The 20,808-nt window shown below is 41.1% G+C and overlaps 1 protein-coding gene across 3 annotated transcripts in view; it reads left to right on the top strand.

Moving 5' to 3' along the window:
- tbc1d14 (TBC1 domain family, member 14) overlaps positions 1–20,808 on the top strand; it is a 45,766-nt gene that overhangs the window by 2,464 nt on the left and 22,494 nt on the right. The window contains exons 2-3 of one of the 3 annotated variants that reach the window (XM_030722692.1): positions 1,239–1,977; positions 15,645–15,768. In XM_030722692.1, the coding sequence (XP_030578552.1) occupies positions 1,239–1,977; positions 15,645–15,768 (863 nt within the window). Of the gene's footprint in view, positions 1–1,238; positions 1,978–8,080; positions 8,390–15,644; positions 15,769–19,987; positions 20,167–20,808 lie in introns of those variants that run through there. The other 2 variants (XM_030722693.1, XM_030722694.1) reach the window with 2 other exon arrangements.

Genomic DNA, 20,808 nt, shown 5'->3' with positions numbered 1-20,808 from the left:
TAAGATGAAGTCAGTGTAATATCAGTCTCCTTTCAGTTTGCAGTTAAATGGGGTCAGGTTGGCAATTGTGTGCAATCTGTGATAATACGGCAATTAATCATGATACATTTGTTGAAAACTGCAAATCTGTACACAGAAATCCATATTAAACAACTCAACTGATTCATATTGACTGCATGCTTACATTCAGTCATAAATCTGAAACATGCTGACATGCTATAGATGCTGTAGGATGGTGATTTAATGCTGTAAAACAACATGTGATTTTTTTTTTTTTTTTTATAGCTGTTAGCTAAAATGGATAAGCAAATAAGTGTCATTACTAAAATGAGCTTTTATCAATTCAGAGCCATTGCTAATGTAAAACCTTATCTCCCACAAAAGGACTTGAAACGGTTATTCATGTTTTTATCACTTCCTGCCTGGACTACTGTAATTCCTGTACTTGGACATAGATCAATAATCTGTGCACTGCCTGCAGGTAGTCCAGAGTGCGGCAGCTCGTCTTTTAACTGGTATAAAAAAGCATGAACACATTATCCTGGTCCTTTCATCCCTGCATTGGCTCCCTGTTCATTTTAGAATAGATTTTAAGATTTTATTGCTTAATTTTAAACCTTTAAATGGACTGGAGCCTTTGCAAGAGCTTTGAGGGCATCTAATCAGTTGCTCTTAGAGAAGCCTAAACTTAATTAAAACAGAGGTAATCGAGCTTTTGCAGCAGCAGCACCAAAACTATGGAACAGTCTACCTCTCCGTAGCCTCACAGCTCAGATGATACACACATTTATATTTTTACATCCTTTAAGATCATTCCTTTTTATGGTATTTTTTTTTTTAAATATGTTCTATTTTATTTTATTTATTTATTGTCTTTTAATGTTGAGTTTTCTGCTAATTTTCTGATTTAAGTGTAGTTCTTGGGGCTGTATACTTTCAATTTACAGCACTTGGGTCAGTTTTGTTGCTTTAAATGTGCTATATAAATAAACTTGACCTTAACAGACTTGCTTTTATAGGACTATAATCAGAATATTAACCAGTTGTGTTGAGTCTTCTGCTGTAGTCACAGAACAGTTGGACTCATCGGTGCAGACTGACTCAGACTGATAGCATCTTGTTCTGCATTTATTTAGGTTTGCAAACGCACACCAGTCTGTGTGTGTGTGTGTGTGTGTGTGTTTATACACACGGATGTGTTATAAACTGTAGTAAACTGAATGTTATGTTTCTTATAGGTGTGTCTGGAGGAACCATAGTGGAGAATGGCTCTGTGTTCAAAGACCCAACCAACCATCACTGCCATGAGGCTAGCACAGCTGCACACAGTGAAGCCGTCCTGCCCAGCTACAAGCCATCCTGCTCCTCCACTACTGTCTGTTATAGCAGCCCACAGAAGAGTTACTCAGACCTGGACCCAGACAGCCACAGCTTGACTTCTCAGGACTCAGGTATCCCCACTCTTGAGATCAATCCTCCAGAGCCCTTCCTTCACAGTCCCCAAAGGCAAGGTGACGGAGGCCTCGTGTTGGACTCGAGTCATGACTCTCCTGCAACATTACCTCTGGATGATGATCCCTCTGATGGCGCCATCGTACGTAAATCTTCCACTTTTCCCCGCAGTGGCTATGACAACATCCGCCTCTTTAGTCCGACCCTCAGATTGTCAACCACGGTGGGAGCTGGTGTTAGGGGCGGAGCATTAAACCGCAGCGATGACATCTCTGTGTGCAGCGTGTCCAGCATGAGCACAGAACTGTCCGTCTCCAACGAAGACATCCTGGATTTCACAGTTACTTCCGACTCCAGCGCAATCGTCACTTTGGAGACAGCCGACATTGGTACTGACCACTTCTCAGATGTGGTGCTGTCATCCTCAGCGGGAAATTCCAGAGACTTATGGAGTGCAGAGGTCATGCAGAAAGAAGAGGATGGGAGGCAGAAAAAACTGGGACCACTAGCAAGTTTATTCACAAGGTAAGTTCATGGGTCTGTACTCTTGCCTTTATTCATCAATTTGTACTCTTTTTGCATCTATATTGCTGACTAGACTAGGAGCAAGCATTTGGTAACAGTGGAAAGGAAAAACTCCCTGTTTTTCCCTTAACAGGAAGAAACCTCTGGGAGAACCAGGCTCAGGGAGGGGCAGCCATCTGCTGCGATTGTTTGGTGGGTGAGGGGAGGGAGACAGGATAAAAGGCACACTGTGGAAGAGAGATTAATAATAACTGATAATAAGTATAAAGTGTTGTATAAACACAAGAGCATGAAAAGAGATGAGTGAAGAAGAAATGCTCAGTGTATCATGGGAAGCCCCATCAGAAAATATTTGTATGTTACAGTTCTTCAGAAAGCCCAAAGAACTATTCTCAAGACCACTAAAAAAAAAAACTACAAAAACAATATAAAAAGTCTGGTTTCAGGTTAGAAGTTTTACAATGCAGCATTTTAGGCAGGGTTAGTGAGATAATTATACATTCTGTACTTCTTCTTTGACTTGCAGAAGTAACTCGCTCAAGATTGCATCACAAACCCCCCTGACCCCTCCCCACCACTCTTGGGAATTGCAGCTCACCCAGAACATGCCCCTGACCTTTGCTTAATGGCTCAACATTAGTTTGGCAGCAACTTCAAACTACTGCAGTGACCTAGCTCTCACTAACATGTTGTCTCCAGCCACGACCAAAGAAAAGTGGCTTGGCATTGACATAATTTGATGAACAAAAAAGAAAGTTTGCTTAATTTATTTGCACTTGTTTCATTTCAGCTCAGTGTGAGAGTCTCTACTGCATTCTATAATTTATGTTCACACTAGTTTCTCAGCACCGAGCGTTACTGTTTGTGAGCATAGGTGCAGTAAAAGCTTCAAGTGTTAAAATGAGCATAAAGAAGGGGAAAAAAGCAGAGAGCTACTGATGCTTTGGAGCTTCTGACTCGTCTCAGCTCACTTGACTACAGTTTACTGTTAAGTTACATGACTGCAAACAAAGAATTTGTTGCTGTAGCACATGTGAAATGCCTTCAAACTGTTGACTTGATGCTGTTAGCTTCCTCCATACTGTCAGGAGCAGTGGTAGCACGTTGGCAATCCATTGGCATCTACACACTGCCTGTCTATCTGCAGAGAGCATCTCTTTTCAGAGGGGAGCAGTGTCAAAAAGATGTGGTATAACTGGTCTGTGGACTGATCTTGTTTGTGTTGTTGTTGGCAGCCACTGTGTGTACTTTCCATACTGTATTTAAAAAAAAAAAGTGGATGTTTATTTATTTTTGCGCTTCAACATTCAGATAATGCACAGTATAATCCATATTGAGCAATGTGCAGTTGGAATTTTGGAGGACTGCACCAGAGCACGTTTGTGTCGTTTGAAACCCCTTCACCACTACATCCGAATATCAGATATGTGCTTCCCTACCCAGTACTTGAGATCCTGAGGGATTTCCTGGCAGGGAAAACCCTCAACAGCATGATTTGCCCTAAGAGAGTCTGCACTGCTTCTCTGTTTCTGAAGACGATGCTGTCATGACGTTGCATCTAATGGGTTACTTCCTATTTCTGTATGTGTGCAACTGAAGGCGTGGCATTCCTTCCTCTTAAATAGATGCATGTAATTACAGAGAGCACCTTAGGGGAACAGCGGTTTACTAAGACTGCTTAAGGTGAAGTTTGAAAGTTAAGTGCATGGAAAAGGCAAAAGAAGACCAGTTCTGTGCTAGTAAGGAGAGTAAAAATAAAAACGGAGCACAAATACTAAACTAAGCATGTGAACAAGAAACTTCTTTTACCCAGAAAGACTATAATTATTTTACTCAGCAAAGTTGGACTGAAATTGCTTGAAGTTTGTTTCCAGTTGGTTTTATACTCATTGACCTTGATCACATGTGGCCTTTAAAGACATAATCAGGCAGGCTTTTGATTTGCTCTCACTGCTTTGCCACATTCCTCTTTCTGTTGGGGTTCCAAGACCTAACAGGAAAGGGATTTCACAGCACCTGTTTTTTTTTTTTTTTTTTTTTCATCAGGCTCCAGGTAGGAAATTCTGTTCATGGCTGTGACGCGACACTTATTGGGGTGTTTTGACACATCTGAGTGCTTTAAAGCTTTGAATCAAGTAAAGGGGCTGAGTTATAAATTATAAAATATCAATTTAATATTAAATGACATGCAGTGAACTTGAAATTGTATTATCTAGTAGAGATTAGTGTAGCGTACCTTTCACGCTTGTTTTTTTAATAAGTTAACTATAGATGTGCTGAACTTAACTGCTGGTCGTTTGGTGAATTTGGCTTTCAGGCTATCACACACGTTCTTGGGTGCACTTTTCAGCTTTTAGCTACATTTTCTATCTGACCAGGTGTTTCCTCAGATGTGCGTTTGGAGATTTGGTTTGCTTTTTGCTTTGGAGACTTTGGAAAGAGAATTGTCTGCATCGAGTTTTGAAAAGTGTAATCACATCTGAGACTGTTTTCGGCTTGCTGCCACCACCATTGCTGTGTGTGTTGTTCAAAATGTTACAGGAGTGATGTTGCATGGTACGTTCTCTTTCTTCCTCTAACCCAGATGTACTCTACTACTGAAATTTAAGACTGATTAATTTAGTGTAAATGTGAGTCAGTACTTGGCAGTATTGACATCCCCAATGAGGTTGCATCAGGAAGTGATTTGGACGTAATTTGGTCGAAATGCTAAAAAGTACAGAGTTCAGTACCCAACCCCAGTTGAGATGCTTTTAATAACCGTCTGTGGTCTTATTAAGAGTAGAGATGACCTTGTTAAAATGAGTTGATGGTTTATGAACAGGACTGTCTTTTTAGGCTGTTTCTTGCAGTGTTTGTGAGTATACTGCTTTGGTCCAGACCAAAAATTCTCAGAAACCCTTAGATGAATGATTTGTTTTTACACAGAGGATGATCTTCTAATTTGTTGGCTCCAGCAGCACCATAAAGTTGAGCTTACACTATATTGCCAAAAGTATTCACTCACCTAGGCATATAGGCTGCTTCTACAAACATTTATGAATCACACTCAGGAGCTCTGAATTCCAGCGTAGTACCGTGATAGGATGCCATCTGTGCAACAAGTCCAGTCAAATTTCCACTAAACATTCCACAGTCAGTGATATTATAACAAAGTTGAAGTGATTGGGAATGACAGCAGCTCAGAGCGGAATCACCAGATGCTGAAGCACATAGTACACAGAGGTCGCCAACTTTCTGCAGAGTCAGTTGCTACAGACCTCCAAACTTCATGTGGCCTTCAGATTAGCTCAAGAACAGTGTGTATGGAGTGCTTCATGGAATGGCTCAACCCCTTAGTTCCAGTGAAAGGAACTCTTAATGCTTTAGCATTAAGAGTTCCTTAATGCACTCAGGAGCTCTGAATTCCAGCGTAGTACCGGTGCCACGGTACTACGCTATGTTGGCCTTCTTGTCCAACATCTGTGTCTGACCTCACTAATGCACTTCTGGGGCACCGGCGTGGCGCAAGGTGTGAGCAGGTGACCACGCATACCAAGATATTTTGGGCAATTTCTTGCTCCCAACTCAGTGGGAACAGTTTGGGGATGGCTCTTTAAGGTCCATAAAGATATGGATGAGTGACTTTGGTGTGGAAGAACTTGACTGGCCTGCAGAGTCCTGACCTCAACCTGACAGAACACCTTAGGGATGAATTAGAGCGGAGACTGTGAGCCAGGCCTTCTTGTCCAACATCTGTGTCTGACCTCACTAATGCACTTCTGGGGCACCGGCGTGGCTCAAGGTGTGAGCAGGTGACCACGTATCCCGCGTGGAGCGGGAGCGGTTGGCGCAGGCTCGAGTCCCGTCCTGTTGCTATTTACCACGTCTTCCCCATCTTCCCCCCCAAAAGTCTCATCAGAGGATGTACTTTTATCAGAAGCTCTGTGGTTTTATTGTGGACTCTACTTTTATGAAAATGTTTAATTCCTGTTTTATTGAGTCTGTTCTTACTTTTAATGTCATCAGCTGGTTTGGATTTTTAAACGTTAAGAACAGGAATAAGCTGCTGGGAATTGTAAAGGTATGCAGAAAAATTGCTGGCTCAACCATGAGCAACCTCTCAGACTTACATAAGGTGAGACCACCCACTGCACCACGAGTTTAGCTTGCTTCCCTCCAGATGCAGATATCGGGTGCTTGGATGTAGGATGAATAAATTGAAGGACTTTTTTGTTCCAGCAGCGGTTATGTTTTTAAATGATGTGTTTTTTTGTATGTTGTCACAGCATAAGTGTTTGTTTCTTTTGTACTACTGGCTGTGGAAATAATTGCCCTTTTTATTGGGGACAATAAAGATCTTTGAATTGAATTGAATTCCCAGAAAAGTTGAAGCTGTTATAGCTGCAAAGTTTGGGCTGACACCGTATTAAAGCCTATGGGTTAAGAATGGGATGTCAGTCAAGTTCATATGCATGTGAAGACAGAGGAGCAAATACTCTTTGGCAATACAGTGTATCAACTTTGGTTTATAAGTAAGCTTGTGAGTGTGGACACAATTCACATTCACATTCAGAAATGACTTAGTTCACAGTTAGTTTGTGGGAAATAGGGGTGGGTGATATAGCCTCAAAATTATGTCATCATATTTCAAGAAAAATTGTAATAATATTTCTGGCAATATAGAAAAGAAAAAAAACATATCTGTTCTCTTCCGCTTATCCTGTTTAGGGTCACAGGGGGGCTGGAGCCTATCCCAGCTGACATAGGGAGGGTACACCCTGTACAGGTCGCCAGCCTGTTGCAGGGCCAACACAGAGAGACAGACAACCATTCACACTCTCATTCACACCTGTGGGCAATTTAGAATCACCAGTTAACCTAAACCCAGTAACTGCATGTTTTTGGACTGTGGGAGGAAACCGGAGTACCCAGAGAAAACCCCACACAAACACGGGGAGAACACGCAAACTCCACACAGAAAGGCCCGGGCCAGGGTGGATTTGAGTGTGAGTAAATGAAGGGCATTTACTAGGGCTGCAACTATTGATTATTTTAGTAATCGAGTATTATGTTGATTATTCCACTGATTAATCAAGTAATCGGGTAAAAAATACTTTTGTCTTATTTACAGTTCATCTGCATATTTTAACTTTTGTAGCTCAACTGCAGATTTTTTGCTGTGTGAAACAAACGGGGGTGGATGAAGCATTCATCTTCCATATTTTGCAAAGCATTGTGTTTTGTTGGAGGTTGTTGAAGTAGCTCCCTTTCAATCATCATCGGAGACTGACACACAGCTCTGTCATGCCTGGGCTTGTATTGTTGTTACACGCAGTAGGGAACATAAAGGCATGGTGTTGCAATAGCATTGATATCGCAATATAACCTTTTTATATCATCTAAAAATTTCTAACAGGATTCTATATGATAGTGGGGAATGCTAAACTAGCTACTAATGGACAATAAATTCCTTAAAATTACAGGACAGTTTCTAAGATAGCTAAAATCCCCCCCCCCCCCCCCCCCCCCCCCCCAAAAAAAATGAAAGCAGTGCTGTAAAATCCCATATTTGAGTGCAGTATATTAAAAAAAAAAAAGTTTAAAACTATTAAACTTTAAAACTACTTTAATAGTATTTGAGATATTCATGTTAAAACATGCCTTCAGATTTCAATGACCAAAGAAAAGCAAAGTGATGGTGGATGGACCTTTTTTTTAAAAATAGAAAAGTAAATTTCTAGAAAAAGTATTTGATATATGAAGCTAAATTGTCACAGCAATCATTTTAATAATTTTATTTGGACTCTAATATTTTTAGGCAAATCAGATTTGATAATTTGAGCTGGAATGATCCTAGCTTAAATCCTCTCTTCATGAATGCCTGGAGGTTGCGCCTAGGAGAACAATAACCTGCTCATAATTGAAGCTGACGGACTGTTTTAACCTTCAGGGATGTTTGTTTTCTTTTGGGAGCTGAAACTACAATCGGACCTGGAATTTGCTTCTTATGTTTGACTTAATGAGTGTGTTAAATGGCACTCCCTCCCTCGAACTCGTCATGTTTTTACTCGTTTGCCACAAGGAGAAGTTACTCATTCACCGAGTGCCCCTCAGACGCCTGCTCCTCACTTATTCCTCCTGCTCCTTCCTTCCCATTTGTTTAGAAGTCAGTCTTGTCATTGAGGAGGTGGGGACACGCAGGAGCAGCCCATTCCTTCCCACTCTGCCTGAACACAGTAGCTGTGTAGGACTTTTCTTACGCTGTGTAACAAAAACCATGAGCACAGAGGGACTTGCTGAGCTTTGAGTTCAATCACAGGTTTTTGCTGTTTTTTTTCTTCTTTTGAAGACTCCAAGCTCTTGTTTCTCTGCTCCGTACTTGCTGACAGAGCAGGATGGCAACTCCATCACTTGTACTGTACATCGACAGGTAGGATAATGGACAGTATTTGGTGGCATAAGTTTGTTTAATGGTTCACATGCCGTGGCGACTGTGGCCTGTTGTTTCAAAAAATGAATTTTGTATGTAAGTGACCAGCAGTGATTTGAGGAAAAGCTGAATAAAGTGGCTGCTGTGCTGCACAGCTTATTTGTTCCTGACTTTAAAAAGCTCTGTTCCTTGGATTTAGTGTGTTCTGCTTGGCAGCCTGGAGCACTTCTGTGTCCTGTTTAGTTTTGTCTTTTATGATTCAGGTGGGGACTCAGCTCAGTCTTTCTACTTGCGCTGGCTTGTTTTGATATTTCTGTTCCAGGGCTCCTTATTGTGAATTCAGGCCTATGAACTGCTGGGATGCCTTATCATCTCAATTTTAGACATTAAGATTGAAAACCAGGTTTGTAAAAATTCCTAAAACCCTTTAACGTGCAATGCCTTAGCTCACAGTGACCATGCAAATAAGCACCTTTTCTTTTGGACTTTCTAGCTGTTCCATTTGAACACTTGACCGTGGCTGCAGCCATTCAGATGTCACGTTGCGTCTTTGCACCTGACTGTATGCAAATCATGTTCCTGCTTTGTGGCATACATTGAAAGCTAAAAAAAGCACATGGCACCCACACGGGGTGTTGAGTAATTCAGGACTTAAAGTCAAAGTTTGCTTCTGTTGGTCTCTGCACTTTGATCTGTGTTGCATTGTTTTATAGTTATAACTGGGGTTATTCAAGTTCACCACTCCCTGCTGACTGTTTACTTTTTCAGGCACGTTAGATATTTTATCAGTATTGCTGCAGTGTTAAAATCTAGTTCATTATTGATTAAAAGTATTATTTTTTTTTTAACCAAGCTTTGAACCACATTGTGGTCTTCATCAGCCTCAGGGCGTCACAAGCATGTGCACTCCTGCTGGTCCCAAGCTGGGATAATTGGGAGGTTTGCATTAGGAAGTGCATCTGGCATAAGGTGGTTTGGAAATTTGAGTTTAGTCTTGGTTCCATGAAGCACATTACACTCATGATATTCTCTCTGTCTTCATCTGCGCTCCGAGCTTGTCCATTGCCCACTATTTCCTGGTGTGCTTGGCATCATTGTCCTGTTGCATGACTCAATTTCTGTCAAGTTTGTGGAGCAGCCAAGCTGTCAGACAGTTGGTTTCACATTTGACTTTAGAATACATTGTTATACAGAGGAGCTCAGTCAACTCAACAACTGCAAGGTTTCCAGATCCTGTGGCTGCAAAGCAAGCAAACCATCACCCCTCCACCACAGTAGTTGATAGCTAGTATGAGAGGTTTGTGCTGATATGCTCTTTGGTTTTTGTCAGATGTAGTGCTGTGCATTATGGTCAGACATCTATGTTTTGGTCTTATCTGTCCTCGGATACAAGTTTGTAAATCTGAGTCATCTTTAGAGAGAAGAAACTTTCTAGACAAGCTATACTCGTTCAGTCTTTTTATTTGTAGAGTCTAAGATGTTACTCTTGGGTTTTTTTTTTTTTGCAGTTGACAGTTTCTCTAAACGTTGCACAGTCTGATCTTGGGGTGAATTTGCTGGGACCTCCATGCTTGGGAAGATTGTGGCATTGTTAAAACAGACCTGAATGCTCCAAACCAGAAAACAACCAAAACTTGTGTTTTTATAGATGTGGTCACCCTTCCTGGTGGTCATATATTTACCACCAGGAAGGGTGGTAAATATATGCTTGCTTACCCTGCTTAATTCTTTACAGGACGCCACTGAATACTTTGAAAACTTTTCACACGACTGTACAGGGTCTTGGTAACTCCCATGCCACATCTTGGTATTGATTCTCCAAGTTTTTGGAACTCTGGAGAAATGGAACAGCATTCCTTTTCAAGATATTTCCTCTCATTTGGTGTTTTGATGATGGTGCTGGAGAGCATGGGTAAGCTCACCCATTCTCTTGGGTATACACTACACACAGATTTGCCCACTTGTCAAGAATGTAAGGATGGCTCACTTTTGACCATAACACCCCCCCCCCCCCCCCCTCTTGCACTGCACCATTAAAGTCTCCAGATCACATTTATCTTTCTGATGAAAATTTCACTGCAACACTACTACATTTCTCCAAGTGGACATTTGTAGTGACTTGAAGGACCCGCTCTTCTTTTTTCCTTACATATCTTATGTATGTCAGTGGCATCGTGGCCATCAAAACTGCACTGTCAACCACAATTTCCAACATTGTTTATTGATGTAAGGAGGTGGGTGGGGTTTCTTTTCTCATAGCCAGAGGTATCTGCAATTGACTCATAATTCTAACAGTAAATATATGACGGGAAATAAGGGAAAAATAATGGAGCCCCTTTAGTGTACTGCATCTGTTGTTTATGGAGCAATTGATTATTAATTATTATTATGATTATTATTATTATTAGCTATTTTCTTTTTGAATTGTTTGATTTGTGTTTTCAAAGCTCCAGAAAAAGTAACTAGTCCTTGACTTTCCTCAGTTTTTGTGTTGCCCCTTGTCTTTATCAGATATCTTTTCTCGTCTTTTACTTCCTCGGAATCTGAAGTTTAATGTTTCTGTCCTCTGTTTTCTGCTGGTGGAGTTGGATGGCTTTGATTACAGTAGATATTCCAGTATTCAAATGACAGCTTCCTCTACATTTCAGTGTGACATTTCGCTCAGCAAGTTATTGGTGTCTTGTGACTTCTCGCACTTCTGTCACCTTTCTAAAGGAAATAAAAATTGTATGGTAAATGAACTGGTTCTTATGTAGCGCTAATCTACTCTAGCTGAACACTCAGTGCTTTATACAACATGTCTCATTCACCCATTTACACAAGCACTTTTATTCCTGAGTGCTCTCTGTCTAATATTCACACACATTCACACTTCGATGAATGTGTCAGGAGCAACTCTGGGTTCAGTATCTTGCCCTAGGATACTTTGGCAACCACCAACCTTCCGATTAGTAGATGACCTGCTCTACCTCCTGAGCTACAGCCACCCTTAAAAAGGTGGTTACCTTTGTGCAGTGGTTGCTGTTCTGAAAATAGCAGAGGATTTAAGCTTAAATGTCACTGACATGCTGTGTGTCAGTGTATGTTTACAATCTGTAAAATATTAAATATGCTGGCTTTTAACAGCTTTCCTGTCTTGCAGCTTATATCCTTGGGAGCTACATTCCACTACTTTCATTATCTTTGTGTGCTACAGTTATCAGTAAGCAGAGTGGAAAATATGCAGGGCTGATGTGAAACATGCTGCTACAAAGGAGGCAGGATTTGGTGCATGTTAATTATGACTTGCCAATAGTTACTCATTAAGATCAGGCTGTTGTTTTCAGTTTGTCACTGGAAACTGAAATGTTACTGTGGTAAATCCTTACCAAAGTAAAAAAGTGGTTAATGTGTCTCTTTGGTAACTTTCATAAGCAATTATGGCAAACAGATAAAGCAAACCTGCTTTTATCTTTCTTTCATCTTTCCTAAATCCACTCCTCTTGATATGTAACTAGTATGCTCAATGTTTGAAGACATGAATGGAATATTTATATGTATTATTTGCATTTTGTTTTTTGTTTTTTTTGGCTGTAAAGCTTGGATGCTTGCTGTGTTTTCCAGGGTTCCAGTATGATGGTGTTATAATTCTTCTCTTTTTGTGTGGGATGGGATTTTGATGTTGGGATACTGGATAATCTGCAGTTTATGCATAATCAAAGATGCTGCACCATTAATTCTTACCTAATAATGCTGAAGAAGCTCTTCAGGTCTCAGCATTTTGGGGCCTGTAGTGCGTGTATTCGCTTCTTGACTGAATTTAATAATACAGATTTTTAAATTGGCTTCTTAAAAAAATGTAAAGGCTCTAAGGGCTCAAAATGTGGTCTGTCTTGTTTGACCCAGCAGCTGCTGAGAAAGGTTGTTTAGGGGACCCACCACCACCACCCCAAGTTTTTTTTAAAGGGGCTTTAAAACCGTTAACAGTAACAGCAGGCTAATACACTGCATCAGCTGGATCAATGGTTACATCTTTTGTTAAAAAAAAAAAAAAATCACGTTCTCTTTAGCGGTTGCCACAGTGGATCATCTTCCTCCATCTCACCCTATCCCTAGCATCCTCTTCTGTCACACCAACCCTCTGCATGTCTTCCTTCACTACATCCATGAACCTCCTCTGAGGTCTTCCTCTTTTCATCCTGCCTAGCAGCTCCATCCTGAACATCTACTGTCTAATATATCCACTATCCCTACTCTGCACATGTCCAAACCATCTCACCCTCAGCTCTCTAACTTTGTCTCAAAGCTGAGCTGTCCCTCTGTTGTACTCCTTTCTCCTGTCCATTCTGTTGACTCTGCCAACTCCAGCTCGGCCTCCTGTTGTCTTGGCAGTGCCACCGTCTTCAAGCTATACATCATAGCAGGTCTCACTACCATCTTCTTATTGATCTTTCTCTCTGCCTAGCCAATCGATACAAGTCCTTTTCTCCTTAATGTCCAGCCTCAAATACAATTCACTATAAATCTTTTTCCTTTGCCACACATCTAGCCTCCCAGTACCCCTGTCTGCTTTCTTCATTTCCCTGACTATCCACTGTTTCTTTGCTAACTTCTTTCTTTGAATGCTTTCATTGCACAACCAAGTCTCCTTGTCCTCTTTTCTCTGTCCAGATGATACACCGAACACCTTCTGGGGAGTTTCCCCTCAGCGATACCATCCCAGTCATCTGGTAACTCTTTACCACCCAGAGCCTGTCTCAACTTCCTCTTGAACTCTGCAATGTTCTTCCTTCTTCAACTTCCGCCACTTAATCCTTGTCTTGGACTCCCCTCCCTTCCTCTTCTTGATGCCCAAAGCCATCATACAGACTACCATCCGACACTGTCTAGCTACATTCTCCTCTGACACCTTGCAGTCTATCTAATTCAAATTGTCCCATCTGCATGAGATGCAGTCCACCTGTGTGCACCTTCCTCCCTCCAAATCACCTTATGTTCCTCTTTCTCTTCTAACTGATGTCCAATTTTGTTTAAAGTAAATAAAAGTATTTCCCAGTGAGTAAGCCATGGGTGATAGCAGGATTATAATACATCAGTGGTAGTCATCTCATGTGAACCACAGTGTCCATAGTTTGATTCTACTTGGGGATATTTGGTGTAGGTCATATTTGTAACGCAGCCCCTGCATTTCCTGACTGGCTCTACTGTAACTACTGAAACTACTATAAAACAGAAATATTACAAAGTCATAAAAAAGAAAAATTGCAAACCAGTTTATAATAGCTGTAGCATTTTAGTAATTGAACTTTTCACTGTGCAGATTCATTGTTAAGTAATGAGCAGTGTTGTTTGAGTGCACAGCACAGTGATTGATAGCAGGAAAGCATGGCTTCTTTGTGATTTGATGCAGCTTCTTCTTGCTGACACTCATTGGTAACATTTTATAACTATTATTAATGAATAACAGTTTACTGGTTAAACCTCAGAAGACAGTTATTTAACTGTTACCAAAAAAAAAGAGATGATGGTGTTTTATTGATCATTTGTTTTCTTATAACTTATGTTTGTTTGTCGTTAGTGTGATTGTGAGTTTGATTAGCAAACTCACAATCACACCAGAGGCAATGTAAAGCTGTAAATGCTGCTGTAGCTGTCATTCTGGTGAGAAGATGGCAGGAAATGTGAGTTATAGTGAGCGCAGCAGAAGGCCACATGTCTTGCATAAAGACATTTCCAAAGCAAACACAGAAGCTTGCAGTACACGTGGTCAGTAGAGTCTGGCCTGTGTTTGGCACCATGTTTCCTGTCATCACCACTGTGGAGACACAGATCGTGGGTCAAGCTGTGCAGCACTCAGCAGGTCAGGGGTCACACTGATCCATCTGGGACAGTTTGTGTATTTTGACCTATTTGACCTTTCCCAGCTTCTGTACAACTTGTTTACAGCCAAATCTTGGTAGTGTAATACAGAAAATACTACTTTTTTTAAGCTGCTGAGTGAAACCGATTGCATAAGGCACTTGCTAAGATGAATATCCCTTGATGAAATTCAACCTTAGACAAACAGCAGGGTATGGGCTCTTTGATGCTGCAGCCCTCCTATTATGCCTGTTCTTACCCTGCTTGGTCAGAAGAGGCTTTTTATTTGACCAATTTAAACATGTCTTTTCACAGCAACGCTCTGTTCAGGCTTTTAATTAAAGCCCCCGCTAACAGCTCGATGACATCACCTCATTGATAAATGAATAAAAATAAAAAGGAATAGCTGGCTAAATGGCTTGGTGAACATTGCATTAAAAAAAAGGCTTTTGAGCCGTTTCGCATGTAATGATTAAACTCCGGGTGGATGAAAGCTAAACATTGCGCTTTCATTGTAATGCAGATGAGTCTGGATACTGCTAATTTGAAGTGGGAATATACAAAATTCATTGAAGGTTGCAATTCTTCAGTGAAAGCAGCAATAATGGTTTGTTTTTACACCCTTTAGGAGCCTTTTTGCTTGATCCATGCTGCACACACAACATAGTCCTTGTCTGGTTTTATTAGTCCTATGATGGCTCAAACTATGTTTCACACACACATTATGGACAGAACTACTGGGCCAGCTATATATTACAGCTACAAGAGCTGTCTGGCCATGGAGCTCCCAGCCCACAGTTTTTCTGTTAATGACAGAGGAGGTTTGGAACTTTGCAGTTATTGGGTCAGTAGAGCGTTGGTGACTTTTAGGCAGGCAGGCCTCAGCACTTTGTGATCCCACTCTGTAACTTTATATGGTCTAATACTTTGTGGCTGTGCTGCTGTGGTTCCTAAACACTGCCATTTTGCAATAATACACTAAGAAATTTCACAAGCTGACGTGTTGGAAAAGTGGCACCCAATTCTAGTACCATGCTTAAATTCAGTGAGCTCTTCAGAATGATCAATTCTTTCATAAATGTTGGTAAAGGCAGGCTGCATGACTAGGTGCTTGATTTTATACACCTATGGCATTTGGACTGAAAACATCTGAATTCAAATATTAAGCAGTGTGGCCAATACTTTTGTGCATATGGTATATGAGGTTAAATTGCTCACTGGGTGACCTATACTCCTTCATTATTAAACTCAAAAATGCAATCTGTGGATTTATCTCAGCTGTCCTCTCCAGTAGTAGAGACATCTAGACTAGTGTTTCCCTTCATTGACTGCTTTAGTTGTGATGTGGGTAGTCCACTCCTGATGACCTAATTATTCTTCATTCTAATTCCCTTTCTATGTCTTTCTCCTCTCTCAGGAGCCTGTTTGCCAGGAGAGTGAAAGACAATCAGCCGGTGGAGCAAAAGGATCCTGGCTGGAAGCTGTTTGGGAAAGTTCCACCTCGGGAAAGCCCCATCAAAGACCCTAAGAAAATACAAAAGGTAGAATATATATTCAATTCTGATGAGTGAAAAAAAAAATCAGGCCAGGGTTTCACCAGAACTTATTTTGCTTCTGGCTTGTATCAACACATCTGCGCACATCTGCTTGTTTGAACACATTTATTTCATTCCCAATAAGGGTGGAGATGTGGGCAGTAGTTCAGAAGTCTAGAGCCAAGTTGATGTGGAGCTAATCATTCTGTTGGGTCAGTGCAACCCTTTCAGTCTCTTATTCTCATGAATGTTTTGTAGATTTAAACAAATGTTAATGAAACTGTTAGTTGTATATGTGAATAACAATCAGATTTTCAGCAATCTGTCCAGCCAATTTTTAGTTATCTTGGTCTGGGTTACAAGGGTAGCAGACCAAGTAGCGATGTACAGATCTCCCTTTTCCCACTCCGTCACTCTTCCCACACTTGTGAATAAGACCCAAAGATATTTGAAATCCTCCACTTAGGGCAGCAACTCCTCCCTTCCCTGGTATGGGCTTTCGACCCTTTCCCAACCAAAAACCATTGCCTTAGACTTGGGACGTGACGATTTTCATTCCCTCTGCTTTTCACTCATGGCAAGATGTTACCCTCCATATACACACTAAAGCTGCTCTGGTGTTAGCTAGGCTTGTTTTAACTAATCAGAAAAGTTTAGGTGTCCTGTTCTGTGAGCCAAGGTTAGGTTTGTTTGTTGTATTGCCCATTTGTTCAGCTCTGTATGTGCTTTGTTTGAACATGGCCTTGCTGAGTTTATTAGAACAGAGGACTTGTCACCACTAAGCAGCTGATCTGCTGCTTAGTGGTGACAATACAGAAAAAATACTGACTAGTACAAACCAATAAGATTATGAAGATGCCAACAGGAAACAATAAAAAGTAGAATAAAATTGTACTCTACAATTTGATAAAGTCAGTACTTTTTTTTGAAGTGTTGGTCATTCCCAGACAACCAACATATTGTTGGGTACTATTGTTGAAAACCAGCCTTCCACATGTGAGCTGTGAATTAGGCCGTGCCAAGGCCAGATCAGCCTGTCAGGTATGGTTTATCTGGCTGCAGAAGGTCCTGTGATCACAGGCTCAGTCAAACTGTACACCCAGCTGTCTGGCACATAATTAAACTGTTGGCATTATATTGATAAGTTGACTGACACTAATACAAGTCAGGATTGGCTCCATGATCCAGGTTCCAGCTTAGACACATTGAATCCTGGAAGCACAGAATTGAATCTGTGCTTCTGCAGCATGTGCAGCTGTCTTTCAAAGGTCAAACTGATAAAGCAGCTAGCTTTGGTTCAGTTTTCTGCAGAGCTTTAATGTTGTACTGGTCAAAGGTCAAGTCCAGTAACATCATCACTACTTTTTAAGACCAAAGACAGAGCCTTTGTCATTAGTTGTTACGACTCTCATAATGACCAGGAGTTTAAAATATTAGGATCATGGGTACAATCTGTTGTATTCTTGAATCGTACGAGCAAATTGCACTGAGATGAAAACACTCCCCATTGACATTCAGGTTCAGCCACTATGTTTAAGATACCACTTTCAGAAATGCAACCAACCACTCCTTCTTTGGGTTCAACAGCTCTTAGAAACAGTAAATGGCCCAGCAAATGTTGAGCCATTCATTCATTTAATCAAGGCAGGGAGTATGGTCATGGTTTGGGTTATATGTGAGAAGGCAAATTTTCTGCATGGTCTCTATAGCAGTAGCATGTTTATTACAATGCAATGGACTTTTGGAAGACGGATAGCTGAGACACCAGCAAAAGCTCCTGAATGACTTTTAATGCAATGTCATGATGTATGTAACATTTCGGGCACAGCTGCCCTTCCTCAGACTAGTCTTACATACATCATGGTATTGGAATAAAAGTCATTCAGGAGAATTTCTTATCTTGAATTGAGAAAACTCAGGATCCACCTACTTCATGCTGCCAGCGGTTATTTTGTCCAGCTTGGCTTGAAGTTGTTCGACGTCATTGACATTCTGTTGTCTGTGGTTGCTGATAATTGCTTCCTGAACTCCAGCTTTTCAATGAAAATGAATTTGATATTAGCAGGTGTCTCTTCCCATATAGCCTAGTTAAGAATCAAAAAGTGCATGTTTGGCTTTTCAGACACAGTGGCTTTTGCCATTTTTATATACAGTCTATGCTTTTGACAAAAATGCAGGTTTTGTATTTGTAGCTTAACTTATTTCAGTGTAAACTAGTGTGTAACTCTACAAGCAACTGTGTTTGAAATGTAGACATTTGAAATGGTGAAAAACGGAAGCAGTTTTTTTCAGTTCTTTTTATGGCTGCCTTCAATGGAAGATGAAATCGTTCTCTGGCTTTCTGCATGCAGTGGCCAAAATGCAGCAAACGGGTGCATGTATACAAGTAGCACCTGCTAAAAGGTGTTAGCTATTTCACACCTGTGTTAATATATGCATGTTTGTCTGTTTTTCTCTGTGACTGAGTTTAGCGTGGAGCAAACACAACACACGTATGGTATGCAGTATTCAAAATGTCAAGGTCTTTGAGAACACTGTCAGATAGCCAGCTGGTGCCTGAACACTTAGAATTTCCCACTTCCATTCAGGCAGACAGGAAAATGCCTGAGGCCCAATAAAAGCACAGGGTAGCTCTCTGCTCGTAAAATAAACCAAAGAGCAAGATGCCAACATGTATTTAGAGCCATGAGAAACCTGTTGTTGTGCTTCCCTGTGTCAGACACCAAGGAAGAAGCACTCATTTCAGTGATCTCTGTGCATTTAAAGGCCAGTTAAAGGACCTGTCAATGTCTGGCCTTTTAACAAGTTTGCTTTAAATGGTAAAAGCACTGTTGTCTCTGTATTTGTATTGGTTTTAAGTTGCATGCTGACATTTTGCCCGCCCTCGCACACACGCTTGCACACTCTCAATAAGCTAAGTCTATCTGTGGCTGTAACCCTATATTGAGCCTGAGGAATCAGTTAACAAGGCTACGATTTCAAGCTTTTGTTAAGCTGCAGCCGCTGCTGTTTCAAGGAGGGGTTACTGAACTCTGTGTGTGGAATGTTTTATTTGACTACGTTATTGATGAGCTCTTTTCCCCTCTGAGAGCAAAGCTATGAATCATGTTTTATTCTATCATTTACACTAATTCTGCATTGGTGTGACTCCACTGTGTTTTAAGGCTTCAGTCTGGGTCAACTTTGCATTACCAACTTTGCATTTACTAGTAAAATAATGCATAACAAGAGACCTAGATAAATTAAATGTAGGAAAAAAATATTTGCACCTAATTTATTTTAACTTTTTTTATTTATTTAATTTGTTTTAAGTGTACTGTATAATGCAGTTATTTGTCATGCTGGTGTCTCCTGTCTCTCCGTGAATCTATCTTCTCACGTGTGTGAGTAGTATAATATGACTCAAATTACAACTCTTTGTTACATAAGTGCAATAAAAGCTTCCCAACAAATGTTCAGAGATATGTAAAGCATTGTTGTTAAACCACAGTTTGTATTTTTGCAGCAATTTTTGACCTGACTGCCAAGAAAAACTGTTAGTGTAGCAACTTAAAATGCCTCCAAACTGCTGATCCTTTCCTGTTAGTGCCCCCATGCTATGTTAGCTCTCTCGGGCACCTGGTATGTTTCTGCTATTGCATGTGTTTATTAAATACAGAACAACTTGGAAATGAATTGAATAGAATAACCCACACGCTGGCTACACCCTCGTCCTCATCCTTAGTCATAGAACAATAGCAGATCGTTTCTGAGATTGCTTCTACGCAGCTCGATATTTGTTCTCTCACTCACAGTACAAATGTTAATAAGGAAAACTTTCTGGACACTTGTATGTTGGAATGGCAGCTGAATGCTTAGCAATGAAATAAAAGCCATACTTCTCATTCACATCTGTTCTTGTGTTGTGTGGCTATCATTAAAGCTCTGTACATTTATGTAAATGTAGAGCTGCGGCTGCTCATCCCGTCCTGACTGGATTAAGAGAGTGGAGAGCAGAGTGGCTATAAACCAATCTATTACTCTAGCGTTGACTAGAGCGCCTGCCAGGGGCACAGCAGAGCGCAGAGCTTCTTTCAGTGCAGCGACACAGTGGCGCTGATTTGCTGACACACACGCAGCAGCGGCATTGACAGACTGTATGCAGACTGGATCAGTGTAGCGTCACTGCTCAGAGAAAGAGAGAGGAGGCAAACAAGGTGTCATGCTGCTGCTGCATCCTGCGATGCGATGCCGGGTGTGTCCCTCTGTCAGCAGCTCGACTATCCCGCTACCCTTCTCTTTCACCTCCTGGGTTTCCTGTTGCCAGGAGTGAGCACTGTGGAGCAGGAATGATGCTAGGCTAGGGTTTTGGAGACGAACCCCCACCGGAGGACTGGCTGTCTATACAGAACTGCAGCGTTCATGGTGAGTGAGCAGCTGCACTGTGAGCATGGTGACCCACCGTCTCGCGCCTTGTCTGGCAGAATCAGAGGACACAGGAAGAAGGCAGCTCGGGTATCCCATAATAGCCTCTTTCAGCTCACTGTAGGTCTGTGCTTTGTGTTGGGGGAGCAGGGTGATGATTGCTGGAATGTCTTTGAAAAGATAAAAATGTCTAGATTTTGGATCTGTTGGTAGTGATGGCCAGCTAGGGGATGTAACATCTCCACTGCATGAAACCTGACCTGTAACTGTCGTTGACCAAGTATTACAAAAGTACATGTAACAGTGTGACAGCACCATCTTCTTTTTTGGTTTATAAAGGCATCCAAGGGATTTCCTCCTGTTACCACTGATGCAGTTTAAAGAGACACAGCGCTTATTTGAAAAGCTCTGGATTTCATCAGAGTGTTTGATGCCAGTATTTGTAGTTCCATCTTTTTCTCTGGATATTGTACACTTTCTGCCAGATCAATATAGCCTTAGTAACACACTCCTCCTCAGCTCCCTTGTGAGAACTGTAATTGAGCAGCCTTCATGTGCCAAAGACGCTACATGCAGTTGAAATCCTCATTGAAATATAATTGAATTCATTTCAATTATCCCAGCAGGGTGTCAGGTCAGGTG

Source organism: Archocentrus centrarchus (genome assembly GCF_007364275.1).
Source record: "Archocentrus centrarchus isolate MPI-CPG fArcCen1 chromosome 18 unlocalized genomic scaffold, fArcCen1 scaffold_23_ctg1, whole genome shotgun sequence".
Taxonomy (NCBI): domain Eukaryota; kingdom Metazoa; phylum Chordata; class Actinopteri; order Cichliformes; family Cichlidae; genus Archocentrus; species Archocentrus centrarchus.
This window is presented reverse-complemented; position numbering and strand designations above follow the sequence as displayed.